The sequence below is a fragment of the Pristiophorus japonicus genome, unplaced genomic scaffold (genome assembly GCF_044704955.1).
Source record: "Pristiophorus japonicus isolate sPriJap1 unplaced genomic scaffold, sPriJap1.hap1 HAP1_SCAFFOLD_705, whole genome shotgun sequence".
NCBI classification, from domain to species: Eukaryota; Metazoa; Chordata; class Chondrichthyes; family Pristiophoridae; genus Pristiophorus; species Pristiophorus japonicus.
The window spans coordinates 136,408-150,206 of record NW_027254619.1 but is presented as its reverse complement, the minus strand read 5'-3'; the positions used below and the strand labels follow the sequence as shown (position 1 = coordinate 150,206).

The following is a 13,799-nucleotide window of genomic DNA, read 5'->3' as shown; positions in this document are numbered from 1 at the left end:
ATCCCTGCAGAGAGGAGAGGGAGGAGAACCAGTGAATGTAGAACTGAACCCAGCCTGAGTCAGCATCTTCAGGGGAGGAGAAAGATGGAGGGGAGGGGAACCGGTATTGTAGAATTGATTCCAGACACAGTCAGCATCTTTAGGGGAGGGGAACCAGTGAGTGTGGAACTGAACCCAGACAGTGTCAGCAGATTTAGGGGAGGAGAGGGGAGCCAGTGAGTCTATATCTGAACCCAGCCAGAATCAGCACCGACAGGTAAGGAGTGGGAGGGGAACCAGTGAGTGTAGAACTGAACCCAGCCAGAGTCAACTTCTTCAGAGGAGGGATAGGGTGGGGAACCACTGAGTGCGGAACTGAACACAGTCAGACTCAGCACCTTAAGGGGAAGGGTAGATGGGAGGGAGTGAAACCAGTGATTGCAAAACTGAACACAGCCAGAGCTAGCACCATCAGGGGAAGCAGAGGGAGGGGAACCAATGAGTGTAAACCTGAACACGGCCAGAGTCAGCTCCTTTAGGAGAGGAGAACCAGTGAATGTAGAACTGACCACAGCCAGAGTCAGCACTTTCAGGGGTGGAGAGGGAATGGAACCAGTGTGTGTGGAATTGAACCCAGCCAGAGTCTGTACCTTCAGGGCAGGAGAGGGAGGGAACCAGTGAGTGTAGAACTGAACCCAGCCAGAGTCAGCACCTTCAGGGGAGGGGAAGGAAGTGTACCAGTGAGTGTATTTCTGAACCCAGCCAGAATTGGTGGTGAAAACTGGGAGTGTAGGAGAAACAGTCTAGAAAAGTGCGATGGGTTTGGATTTCAGCACAGCAGGAGGGACAATGTGTGGGACAGGGACTTACAGCTTTGGAAGAACAAGAGAGGAAAGAATGTTCCATGGAAACTAGATGTGTCGATTCTGAATTTCTGTCTTGTACTGACAGTGATGATATTTGTTATCTCCTTTTACAGCGTATTAGAAGGTTAGATTTTCAGACAGGAAACACAAACCAAACATCACGTTCAAGATCTGACGGAGTCAATCGATTCTTCAGGACCTGAATATCATCAGCCTTTGAAAGTGGAAGGAGGAATGATTGTCTGTTCTGTCTGTGGGTAAAGATTTCAAACATCAGTGTGACTGGAAAAGCATTGAGACACATACACCCGAGTGAGTGTTCCCGTGCATTGACTGTGGAAAGAGCTTTAGCCAGCTGCACAGCCTCAATGAACATTGCACCATTCAAATTGCAGAGAAACTGTAAACGTGTTGTGTGCATGGGTGAGGCTTCAACTGATCGTCCAAACATGGAGAGTCACAAGGATACCCGCACCACGGAGAAACCGTGGAAATGTGGTGACTGTGGGAAAGGATTCAGTAAACCATCTGAGCTGGAAATACATCGACGCAATCACACTGGGGAGAGGCCGTTCACCTGCTCTGAGTGTGGGAAGGGATTCACTGGGTCATCCACCCTGCTGAAACACCAGCGAGTTCACATTGGGGAGAGGCCGTTCACCTGCTCTGAGTGTGGGAAGGGATTCACTTATTCATCCAACCTGCTGACACACCAGCGAGTTCACACTGGGGAGGGGCCGTTCACCTGCTCTGAGTGTGGGAAGGGATTCACTGGGTCATCCACCCTGCTGAGACACCAACGAGTTCACACTGTGGAGAGGCCGTTCACCTGCTCTGAGTGTGGGAAGGGATTCACTCGATCATCCACCCTGCTGACATACCAGCGAATTCACACTGGGGAGAGGCCGTTCACCTGCTCTGAGTGTGGGAAGGGATTCAATCAGTTATCCACCCTGCTGACACACCAGCGAGTTCACAAGTGATTGCAGGGGTTGGAATCTGCTGTTATTGCTGCTGTTAATCACACCCCAACTGAACCATGTTCATTGTGACAGTTGAGGTTTGTTTCTGCTGATGTTAATAACCCTATAACTGGGCTGGACTTTAATATTCTGGATACATTGCTGATTGTGTTCTCGAGGCTGCAATGTCCATTTAAGAAATGCTGTGTGTTATTTTTTTCCATTAATTCAGTGACTCACAGCAGAAATTCAGTTTGGAATAAAATTATGAACTTTTAGTTTAATTTTAAATTGATCTTTGGTACAAAATCTACAATAGTGTCAAAGTTTCCACTCAATAAAAGCTTGCTGACAATTCTTGCTGACTTGCACATTACACACAGTGGCCCCTCCATTATCCACCAGGAAGAAGAGGAATGGGAATTGGTGGGGAATCAGTGTCCTCAATTGTTGCCCCTCCCGTCTGGTGTAGCAATCCCCTCGGCACGGGAATGGAGACAATCCAGACCTAAACTGTGCGCAGTACTCCAGGTGTGGTCTTACCAACACCTTGTACAGTTGTAGCAGGACTTCCCTACTTTTATACTCCATCCCCCTTGCAATAAAGGCCAGCATTCTATTTGCCTTCCTGATTACTTACTGTACCTGCATACTAACTTTTTGAGTTTCATGTACAAGAACCCCCAGATCCTTCTGTACTACAGCATTTTTTAATTGTCACATTTAAATAATAATTTATTTTTCCGACCAAAGGGGATAATCTGACATTTTACCAAATTATAGTCCATCTGCCAGATTTTTGCCAGCTCATTGAGCCTATCTATATCCCTTTGTAGATTATTTGTGTCCTCCTTACAACTTGCTTTCCCACCCATCTTTGTATCATCAGCAAATTTGGCTTCGTTACACTCGGTCCCTTCATCCAAGTAATTAATATAAATTGTAAATAGTTGAGGCCCCAGCACTGATCCCTGCAGCACCCCACTCGTTACTGATGGTCAACCAGAGAATGAACCAGTTATCCTGCCTCTCTGTTTTCTGTTAGTTAGCCAATCCTCTATCCATGCTGATATGTTACCTCCAACCCTGTGAACTTTTATCTTGTGCAGTAACCTTTTATGTGGCACCTTGTCAAATGCCTTCTGAAAGTCCAAATACACAACATACATTGGTTCCCCTTTATCCACCCTGTTCGTTACATCCTCAAAGAATTCCATCAAATTTATCAAACATGACTTCCCCTTCATAAATTGATGCTGACTCTGCTTGACCGAACTTTGTTTTTCCAAATGTCCTGCTACTGCTTCTTCAATAATGAACTCCAACATTTTCCCAACCACAGATATTAGGCTAACTAGTTTCCCGCTTTTTGTCTGCCTCCTTTTTTAAATAGGGGCGTTACATTTGCAGTTTTCCAATCTGCTGGGACCTACCCAGAATCCAAGAAATTTTGGTAAATTACAACCAGTACATCCACTATCCCTGCTGCTACTTCTCTTAAGACACTGGGATGCAAGCCACTCTGCTGCTTTTGCCTCATAACCCTGCAAATCTTTCCAACTCAAATATTTATCTCCTTTGAAAGTAATGTGAATCTGCTTCCATCACCCTTATAGGCAGTGCATTCCAGGCCATAACATCTGGCTGCTTAATTTTTCCCCCTCGTGTAGCATCTGGTTCATTTGCCAATCACCTGAAATGGGTGTCCTCTGGTTACCGAGCCTTCTGACACTGAAAATTGTTTCTCCTTATTAAGAGAGTTGGTGGGCTGGAGGAGGTTACAGAGATAGTGAGGGGCGAGGCCTTGGTGGGATTTGGACAAGAGGAGGTTGAGGCCACCAGCTGAATCTCCCAGTGCAGAATGTGACTCACTGCTAACAGGAAAGAGTTTTTAATGACTAAAGATGCATAATGAGGGTAAATCAATCTCTGTACCTTTAACTAACAGCAACATGGACCCCCGACACTGTAAATTGTTTCTCATTATAGAAGCATAGAAATTTACAGCACAGAAAGCGGCCATTTAGGCCCATCATGTCTGCGCAGGCCGACAGAGAGCTATCCAGCCTAATTCCACTTTCCAGCTCTTAGTCCGTAGCCTTGTAGGTTACAGTACTTCAAGTACACATCCAAGTACTTTTTAAATGTGGTGAAGGTTTCTGCCTCGACCAACCTTTCAGGCAGTGAGTACCAGACCCCACACCACCCTCTAGGTGAAGAAATTTGCCCTCAATCCCCTCTAAACCTCCTACCAATTACTTTAAATCTATGCCCCCTGGTGGTTGACCCCTCTACGAACGGAAATAGGTCCTTCCTATGCACTCTATCTAGGCCCCTCATAATTTTATACAGCTCTATAAGGTCTCCCCTCAGCCTCTTCTGTTCCAAAGAAAACAAACCCAAACTATTAAGAAGGTTGCTGGGCTGGAGGAGATGACAGAGATAGGCAGAGCTGATACTTTAGAGGGATTTCCACAAGTGGAGGAGTATTTTAAAGGCTGATGCTACCAGCCATCTCCTCCAGCACAGAATGTGACTCACTACCAATAGGAAGGATGTTACTTTAACTACTACGAATGCATAATGAGGGGAAATCAATCTCTGTACCTTTAACTAACAGTGACATGGTAAGAGGGAAATGAACGCTCTTTTCAACATCTATTCCACTTGGCATGAAGTGCCTGGAACTCATAATAGGAGCTCCAGAGAAACAAAATACTGACAAATATTAAACTGTTTTGTTGACAAAACAAACCTTGATTTAACTGACAGGCCGACTCAGGATCCAACCCTCAAGCACTGCAATTGGTTGCAGAATACGCTGATGCCTTGGCCCACCTGTCATGTATGCAACCCCAGGCAACCTATATAATACCGCCACCAGAGGGCTTACCTGTTGGAGTCTGAAGGGATCCCAGCATCCCTTGGGTGTACTGTATATAAGCAGGCCTCCCACGCTGTGCCAGCACTCTGGAGTCTGAATAAAGGAGCTAAGGTCGCACTTACTCCTTGTCTACAGTACTCAGTTCATTACTTTTTTATGAGCATAACAGTTGGCAACTGTTGTGTATCTGTAAAGCATGCACTCCCATGTTCCGCCACCAGGGAGTGCATCCCCTGAAATCCCAAGGGATCCCAGCATCCCTTGGGAGCACTGTATCTAAGCTGGCTCCTAAGGCCTGTTCCTCACTCTGGAGTGTCTTAATAAAGACTGAGGTCACTGTTACTTTAACCTCCCTGTGTGCAGTCTCATCTGTGTTTGGAACACAATAACTGGCGACGAGTACACAAATCCAACGCAAAGATGCAGCAAACTGTGGGCATCCTGGAGAAGTTCTCGGAGGGTGAGGACTGGGAAGCCTACGTCGAACGGCTAGACCAGTACTTTGTAGCCAACGAGCTGGACGGAGAAGAAAGCACTGCAAAAAGGAGAGCGGTCCTCCTCATGGTCTGCGGGGCACCGACCTACAGCCTCATGAACAATCTTCTGGCTCCGGTGAAACCCACAGATAAGTCATATGAGGAGCTGTGTACACTGGTTCGGGAGCATCTTAACCCGAGGAGCGCGTGCTGATGGTGAGGTATCGGTTCTACACATGCCAGCGATCTGAAGGTCAGGAAGTGGCGAGCTACGTTGCCGAGCTAAGGCGACTTGCAGGACAATGTGAGTTTGATGGCTACCTGGAACAAATGCTCAGAGACTTTTTTGTACTGGGCATTGGCCACGAGACCATCCTATGAAAACTTTTGACTGCAGAGACACCGACCCTCAGTAAGGCCATTGAGACAGCATAGGTGTTTTTGTCCACCAGTGATAACACCAAACAAATCTCTCAGCACACAAGTGCTAGCAATGTTCATAAATTAACTGGAACTGTGTTTGCGAGCAGAAATATACAGGGCAGAAACCAAGAGTCTGCAACTGCCAGCAGGCCTCAGGTGACCCAGATGACTCAGAGTCCGCCACAAAGGATGAATGCAAGGCAATTCACAACTTGTTGGCGTTGTGGAGGCTTCCATTCAGCCTATTCATGCCGCTTCAAAGGGTATGTTTGCAAGAGCTGTGGAACAATGGGGCACCTCCAATGAGCTTGCAGACGAGCTGCAAGCTCTGCAAAACCTGCTAACCACCACATAGCAGAGGAAGATCGGTCCATGGTGGATCAAAGTAATTTTGAGCCTCAGAGAGGAGGCAGATGCTGAAGTACATGCGGTGCACACATTTTCGACGAAATGTCCACCTATAAGCTAAATGTAAAATTGAATGGCTTACCTGTAGCCATGGAACTGGACACTGGCACTAGCCAATCCATCATGAGTAAAAAGATGTTTGAGAAACTGTGGTGCAACAAGGCACTCAGACCAGCCCTGAGCCCCATCCACACGAAACTGAGAATGTACACCAAAGAGCTTGTCATTGTCCTGGGCTGCGCCATGGTCAAGGTCACCTACGAGGGCACGGTGCATGAATTGTCACTCTGGATTGTCCCGGGCGATGGCCCCACACTGCTTGGCAGGCATTGGAAACTTTTCTGGGGAGAAGGTGCGGATCCAATTGGCATGACCCATTCACCACAAGGCGCGAGCGGTACCTCACATGATGAGTGAGAGAGTGGAAATCGAGCTGGACAGGCTGCAATGTGAGGGCATCATCGCCCCAGTGGAATTCAGCGAGTGGGCCAGCCCGATTGTTCCAGGACTCAAAAGTGATGGCACGGTCAGGATTTGCGGCTATTATAAAGTAACTATTAATCATTTCTTGCTACAGGACCAATACCCGCTACCTAAGGCAGACAACCTATTTGCGACGCTGGCAGGAGGCAAAACGTTCACCAAGCTCGACCTGACTTCGGCCGACATGATGCAGGAGCTGGAGGAGTCTTCGAGGGGCCTCACCTGCATCAACACGCACAAGTGACTGTTCATCTACAACAGATACCCATTTGGAATTCGGTCGGCTGCAGCGATCTTCCAGAGAAACATGGAGAGCCTACTCAAGTCGATACCGCGCACGGTGGTTTTTCAGAACAACATATTGGTCATGGGTCGGGACACTGTCGAGCACCTACAAAACCTGGAGGAGGTCCTCCAGCGATTGGATCGCATAGGGCTGCAGCTGAAGAGGTCGAAGTGCGTCTCCATGGCAACAGAAGTGGAGTTTTTGGGGAGAAAGATCGCGGCGGATGGCATTCGGCCCACAGATGCCAAGACAAAGGCTATCAGGAATGCTCCCAGGCCACAGAACGTCATGGAGCCTCAATCGTTCCTGGGACTCCTCAACTATTTTGGTAACTTCCTACCAGGATTAAGCATCCTCTTAGAGCCCCTACATGTGTTATTGCATAAAGGTGAGAACTGGGTATGGGGAAAAAAACAAGTAATTGCTTTTGAGAAAGCCAGAAACATTTTATGCTCCAACAAGTTGCTTTTATTGTATAACCCATGTAAAAGACTTGTGCTAGCATGTGATGCGTCGTCGTACGGAGTCGAGCGTGTATTACAACAAGCTAACATTGCGGGGAAGTGCAACCTGTCGCCTATGCCTCCAGTAACTTGTCTAAGGCCGAGAGAGCCTACAGCATGATTGAGAAAGAGGCATTAGTGTGTGTGTTCGTGGTAAAGAAAATGCATCAATATCTGTTTGGCCTCAAATTTGAGCTGGAAACCGATCACAAGCCCCTCATATCCCTGTTCACTGAAAACAAGGGGATAAATACTAATGTCTCAGCCCGCATACAAAGGTGGGTACTCGCGCTATCAGCATATAACTATACCATCTGCCACAGGCCAGGTACCGAGAACAGTGCAGATGCTCTCAGTCGGCTACCATTGCCCACCACGGGGGTGGAAATGGCGCAGCCTGCAAAATTGTTGATGGTGGCGCAGCCCGCAGACTTGTTGATGGTCATAAAAGCATTAAAAATAGTAAATCACCTGTCACAGCCTGCCAGATTAGGACTTGGACCAGCCAAGATCCTCTGCTGTCCCTAGTAAAAAAACTGTGTACTGCATGGGAGCTGGGCCAGCATCCCCGTTGAAATGCAAAAGCTAATCAAGCCGTTCCAGTGGCGAAAGGACGAGCTGTCCATTCAGGCAGACTGCCTGTTGTGGGGTAACCGCATAGTGCTACCCAAAAAGGGCAGGGAGACGTTCATCTCGGATCTCCACAGCACACACCCGGGTATAGTAATGATGAAAGCAATAGCCAGATCCCACGTGTGGTGGCCCAGTATCGACTCTGACTTAGAGTCCTGTGTACGGCAATGCTGCGTGTGTGCTCAGTTGAGGCACCACTAAGTTTGTGGTCCTGGCCCTCCAGACCATGGTCAAGAATCCATGTCGACTATGTGGGCCCGTTTCTCGGTAAAATGTTCCTGGTGGTGGTGGATGCTTTTCCAAAATGGATTGAATGTGAAATAATGTTGGGAAGCACCGCCACTGCCACCATTGAAAGCCTGAGGCCCATGTTTGCCACCCACGGCCTGCCTGACATACTAGTCAGTGACAACGGGCCATGTTTCACCAGTGCCGAATTTAAAGAATTCATGACCCGCAATGGGATCAAACATGTCACCTCGGCCCCGTTTAATCCAGCCTCCAATGAGCAGGCAGAGTGGGCAGTACAAACAATCAAACAGAGCCTTAAACGAGTCTCAGAAGGCTCACTCCAAACCTGCCTGTCCAGAGTACTGCTCAGCTACCGCACGAGACCCCTCTCGCTCACAGGGGTGACCCCAGCTGAGCTACACATGAAAAGGACACTTAAAACCACAGTATCGCTGGTTCACTCTGATCAGGTCGAGAGCAGGCGGCAGCAACAAAATGTAAACGATAGTCGTGCCACTGTGTCATGGGAAATTGATCTGAATGACCCTGTGTATGTGCTAAACTATGGACATGGTCCCAAGTGGATCGCGGGCACGGTGATAGCTAAAGAAGGGAGTAGGGTGTTTGTAGTCAAACTAGACAATGGAAAAATTTGCAGAAAGCACCTGGACCAAACGAGGCTGTAGTTCACAGACTGCCCTGAACAAACCACAGCAGACACCACCTTTTTCGAGCCCACAACACACACCCAAAGGATCAATGACACCAACCCGGACCAGGAAATCGAACCCATCATGCCCAACAGCCCAGCAAGGCCAGGCTCACCCAGCAGCCCTGCAGGGCCAACAACACGCCAGCCCAGCGAGGGCACAGCCAACACACCAGTATAGCCATTTGTACCGAGACGGTCCACCATGGAAAGAAAGGCTCCCGACCACCTCTCCTTGTAAATAGTTTTCACTTTGACTTTGGGGGGGGGGAGTGATGTTGTGTACCTGTAAAACATGCACTCCCATGTTCCGCCACCAGGGAGTGCATCCCCTGACATCCCAATGGATCCCAGCATCTCTTGGGAGCATTGTATATAAGCCGGCCCCTAAGGCCTGTTCCTCACTCTGGAGTGTCTTAATAAAGACTGAGGTCACTGTTACTTTAACCTCCCTGTGTGCAGTCTCATCTGTGTTGGAACACAATAGCGATGAGATAATGAAGAACCACGCGAAAATGCAGAGAACTGTTGGTATCCTGGAGAAATTCTCAGAAAGGGACAATTGGGAGGCTTTCATGGAGCGACTCGACCAATACTTCATCGTCAACGAGCTGGAAGGTGATGAGAACACTGCCAAATGAAGGCCGATCCTCCTCACTGTCTGCGGGGCAACAACCTATGGCCTCATGAAGAATCTTCTCGCTCTGGTGAAACCAACAAGCAAAGTCAATGACCCTGTATTTGTATTCAATTATGGACATAGTCCCAAATGGTTTGCTGGCACTGTCATAGCCAAAGAAAGGAGTAGGGTGCTTCAGGTCAAACTTGCCAATGGACTAATGTGCAGAAAGCATTTGGACCAAACCCAATTGCGATTCACAAACAGCCACGAGCAAACTGATGAGGACACCACCAACTTCGACCTCCAACATACACACAAGTGGCAACCGACCTCACGGTTGACCACGAAAGTGAACGCACCATCCCCAGCAGCCCAGCAAGGCCAGCTGTCCAGCAGCCCAGCGAAGAACCAACCAATTCACCCACACCTGCATTTGTACTGAGACGATCGACAAGGGAGTGAAAAGCCCCATATCGTCTCACCCTGTAAATAAGAGTACTATTGACTTTGGGAGGGAGTGATATCATGTTTGCAACTCCAGGCAACCTGTACAATACTGCCATCAGAGGGCTTACCTGATGGATCCCAGCATCCCTTGGGAGCACTGTATATAAGCAGGCCTCCCACGCTGGAGTCTGAATAAAGGAGCTGACGTCACACTTACTCATTGTCTACAGTGCTCAGTTGCATTACTTTATTATGAGCATAACACCACCGATCTCTGAGCTCTCTTCCTGTTGGTTCCCAGGGCAATCAATCACCACTCGCCAACATTATGCTGCCAGATTAAGTTGAGGGGCTCAGAGGAAGTAGTAAATTGAGGCCGTGAATCTGAGTTAAGAAATAAAATTAGAGAAGCATGAATAAATGAATGAGGAGCGGCAAGATAAACTAAAGGGTACAATCCTAAAGGGGCTGCATGAACAGTGAGAACTGTGGGTTTATGCGCACAAATCACTGAAGGTGGCAGGACAGGTTGAGAAACCAGTTAAAAAACTTACAGGATCCTGGGTATCACAGAGGCGTGGCGTACAAATGCAAGGAGGTTATGATGAACCTTTGTAAAACACTGGTTCAGCCTCCTGGAGCATTATGTCCAATTATGGGCACTGCACATTAGGATGTGAAGGCCTTAGAGAGGGTGCAGAAAAGATTTACAACAATGACACACGAGATGAGGGAATTCAGTAACATGGATAGACTGGAGAAGCTGGGGTTGTTCTCCTTTGAGCAGAGAAGGTTGAGAGCAGAATTAATAGGTGTTCAAAATCATGAAGGACCCAGAAAGATCAGATAGAGAGATACTGTTCCAACTGGCTAAAGGGTTGAGAACCAGAGGAGACAGATTTATGGTGATTGGCAGAAGATCATCATCATAGGCAGTCCCTCGAATCGCGGATGATTTGCTTCCACGTTAAAAAGTTCACAGGTGTTTCAATGAAGGACCTAAAATTCCAGGTCCGAACTAAATCTTGAAGGGTGGAAGATGCCTGAGCGTGGAATTTTTAACGTGTGGTGACCGTTGCATGCCAGCCACCACTCGAGCTTGACAGAGGTCTTGGTCCAGTAGCAAGGATTAACCAAGATGACTGGAGACCAGCTCTGCTGCATACGGACCTAGTGCACACACATATCGCAGTGTGGGCTGGCCTGTGCTGCACCCGGGCCCTCGCCTCTTGTGGACCCTGAACTCGTGCCTCTCCTGGACCCCGATCACGTCCCTCTACAATCTCTCGCTGCTCCTTCGCTCCAACCTCGCCGCTCCTGCTGTACCTGTCCATGCTCCAATCACTGACCTGGACCATGGCGACGTCCCTTTTCACTGCAGTTGCTCTCCTGCTGCAGCACGTGCTGCTCCCTGGAGTGGTATGCCGCCACACTGCTCCTTCCACTCCCTGGCCTGTTTCAATGGGGCACGCAGGCTGGGGGCCGCTCAGACTGCTGGTCTTGGCCACCACGCTGCTGCGTCCGCTCGCTGGCCTGCTCCGATGGTGCTTGCAGGCCGGGGGCTGCTCAGTCTGCTGAGCTAGGCCGCCATGCTTCTCTTTCTGCTCCCTGGCCTGCTCCGATGGTGCTCGCAGGCCAGGGGCCGTGCAGACTGTTGCGCCAGGCCACTATGCTGCTCCCTGGCCTGCTCCGATGGTGCACTCTTTGGTGGACTGCGGGTAAGGCACACAAAGAAACTACACACAGGACAGTTGAACGGCCTCTCCCCAGTGTGAATTCGCTCGTATACCAGCAGGTGGGATGAACAAGACACACACACACGAATGAGAGTGTTCCAGTGCACTGCCTGTGAAAAGAGCTTTAACGAGTTACACAGCCTGAAAAAACATCGCACCATTCACAGTGGGGAGAAACCATACACATGTTCTGTGTGTGGATCAGTCTTCAACTGATCGTCCAACCTGGAGAGACACAAGGACACCCACACCATGGAGAAACCGTGGAAATGTGGGGATTGTGGGAAGGGATTCAATTGCCCCTGGAAACTCATCGACGCCGTGACAATGGAGAGAGGCCATTCAACTGCCCTGTGTGTGGGAAGGGATTCACTCATTCATCCAACCTGCTGGTACATGAGCAAATTGGCAGAAGAACCAAAGGTGATGTAATTAAAATCTATTTTATGCAGCAAGTGGTTACGATTTGGAATGCACGGCCTGAAAAAGGTGGTGGAGGCAGACTCAATCACGGCTTTCAAAAGGGAGTTGTATAATTATCTGAAAGAAAACATTTGCAGGGCCAGAGGAAAGGGCGGGGCAGTGTGACTAGCTGGGAGCCAGCAAGGGTTCGATGGGCTGAATGGCCTTCCGTGCTGTAACCATTCTGATTGTGTGAGCAGAACAACTCTGCTCCCTGACTCAACCTAAAGCCTTCCTGATTGTGAGCACCTCTGTTAAACCTGCCCTGCACCTTCACTAATCCAAGGAGAACCACCCCAGATGCTGCAGCCATCACCTTATTGAATGGCGGCAAATGGCCGACGCATCTCCTATTTCTGATGTTCTCACGTATTCATGTCACTGGTCCCATCCTGCACCTGATGGCCTCCCTGCAGTAAGATGGCCGCCGCGCATGCTCCCTGCCCTGCAGAGGGACAATGGCAACATTGTGATGTCGAGGAAGCCCCGCCCCTGTCGCTCCCTGCGGCGGGCGGTCCCGCGCTGCCCAAAATGGCAGCCGAATTCCCCTCATTCCCCGACAGTAACCAGGCCCGTCCCCGCCTGAAGGTGCCCTGCAGCCGCCACCCAAATCTCGCTGCCCGCGCGTGTCCATGAGTATGTGAGTCCGCAGGGAGGCCGGGTGCGCTGCTCGGGCCGCTGCTCCATCCTCCGCGACGGCGGCGGAGGCGAAACATCGTCCGTCCGTCCGCGGCCAACAGGCTGGCCCGCGCCTGCGCACAACTCCGCCCCGCCTCACCCGGGCCCCCGAGTTCAAAGGCCGCGAGCGGAGCCCGCCAACAAACCGCCAACCGCCTGCCCACGCGCAGCACTCAGCCTGCAGCCAATGGCGAGGCGGCGCGGGGCACCAGCCCACTCAGCGCGTGCTGCTCCGCGCCAATCAGCGGCGGGGGGGGGGGGGGGGGCGGGGCCGCGGCACCAATCAATCAATCGGTGAACAATCCAGGGCGCGCGATGCTGAAGGGAAAGTGTCTCTGGCGACACAAACAGAAGATGCTGGAAGTGTCCGCGGCTCAGGCAGCATCTGTGGGCAGCGTCAGAGGGGGCGGGGCCGCGGCCCTCCGTCACAACTGGAGAGTGCTGGGAAAGAATAGATCCTGAAGGAGCACTGAAAGGGGGAGGGGGAGAAAGGACAACAGGGAAGGTCTGTGATGGGGGGGAAGGCAGGAGAGATTAGAGAGACAAAAGGGAGGATGGGCCGAATTTAAATGGTACTGGCAGGAGTTAGAACAACATTAGTCAGGATAGGGTGTGAATGGTGGGATAATGATCAGCGGCCATTAGAGACAAGAAAAAAAAACAGGCTCGGTGGGTGGAGACCATGAGAAATAGGAACAGGAGTGGGCCATCCGGACCCCGAGCCTGCTTCCCATCCAATAAGATCATGGCTGGTCTGATCATAGAGTCAGTTCCACTTTCCTGTTTGCTCCCTAGAACACTTTACTCACTTATCACTCAAAAATCTGTCTATCTCCACCTTAAATATATTCAATGACCCAGCCTCCACAGCTCTCTGGGGCAGAAAAATCACAGATTTACAACCCTCTGAGAGAAGAAATTCCTCCACATCTCAGTTTTATATGGGCGGCCATTTTTTCGGAGACTATGTCCACTAGATACAGAGAAAAGCTTGCTACACACGATCCCATC

At 49.8% G+C, this 13,799-nt stretch overlaps 1 protein-coding gene across 1 annotated transcript in view; it reads left to right on the top strand.

Moving 5' to 3' along the window:
• The first annotated feature begins 1,238 nt into the window (after nt 1–1,238).
• LOC139256302 (zinc finger protein 420-like) overlaps nt 1,239–13,799 on the top strand; it is a 34,940-nt gene continuing 22,379 nt past the window's right edge. The window contains exons 1-2 of the mRNA XM_070874180.1: nt 1,239–1,824; nt 11,816–11,852. Of these exons, the coding sequence (XP_070730281.1) occupies nt 1,265–1,824; nt 11,816–11,852 (597 nt within the window). The 5' untranslated portion in view covers nt 1,239–1,264. The remainder of the gene's footprint in view (nt 1,825–11,815; nt 11,853–13,799) is intronic.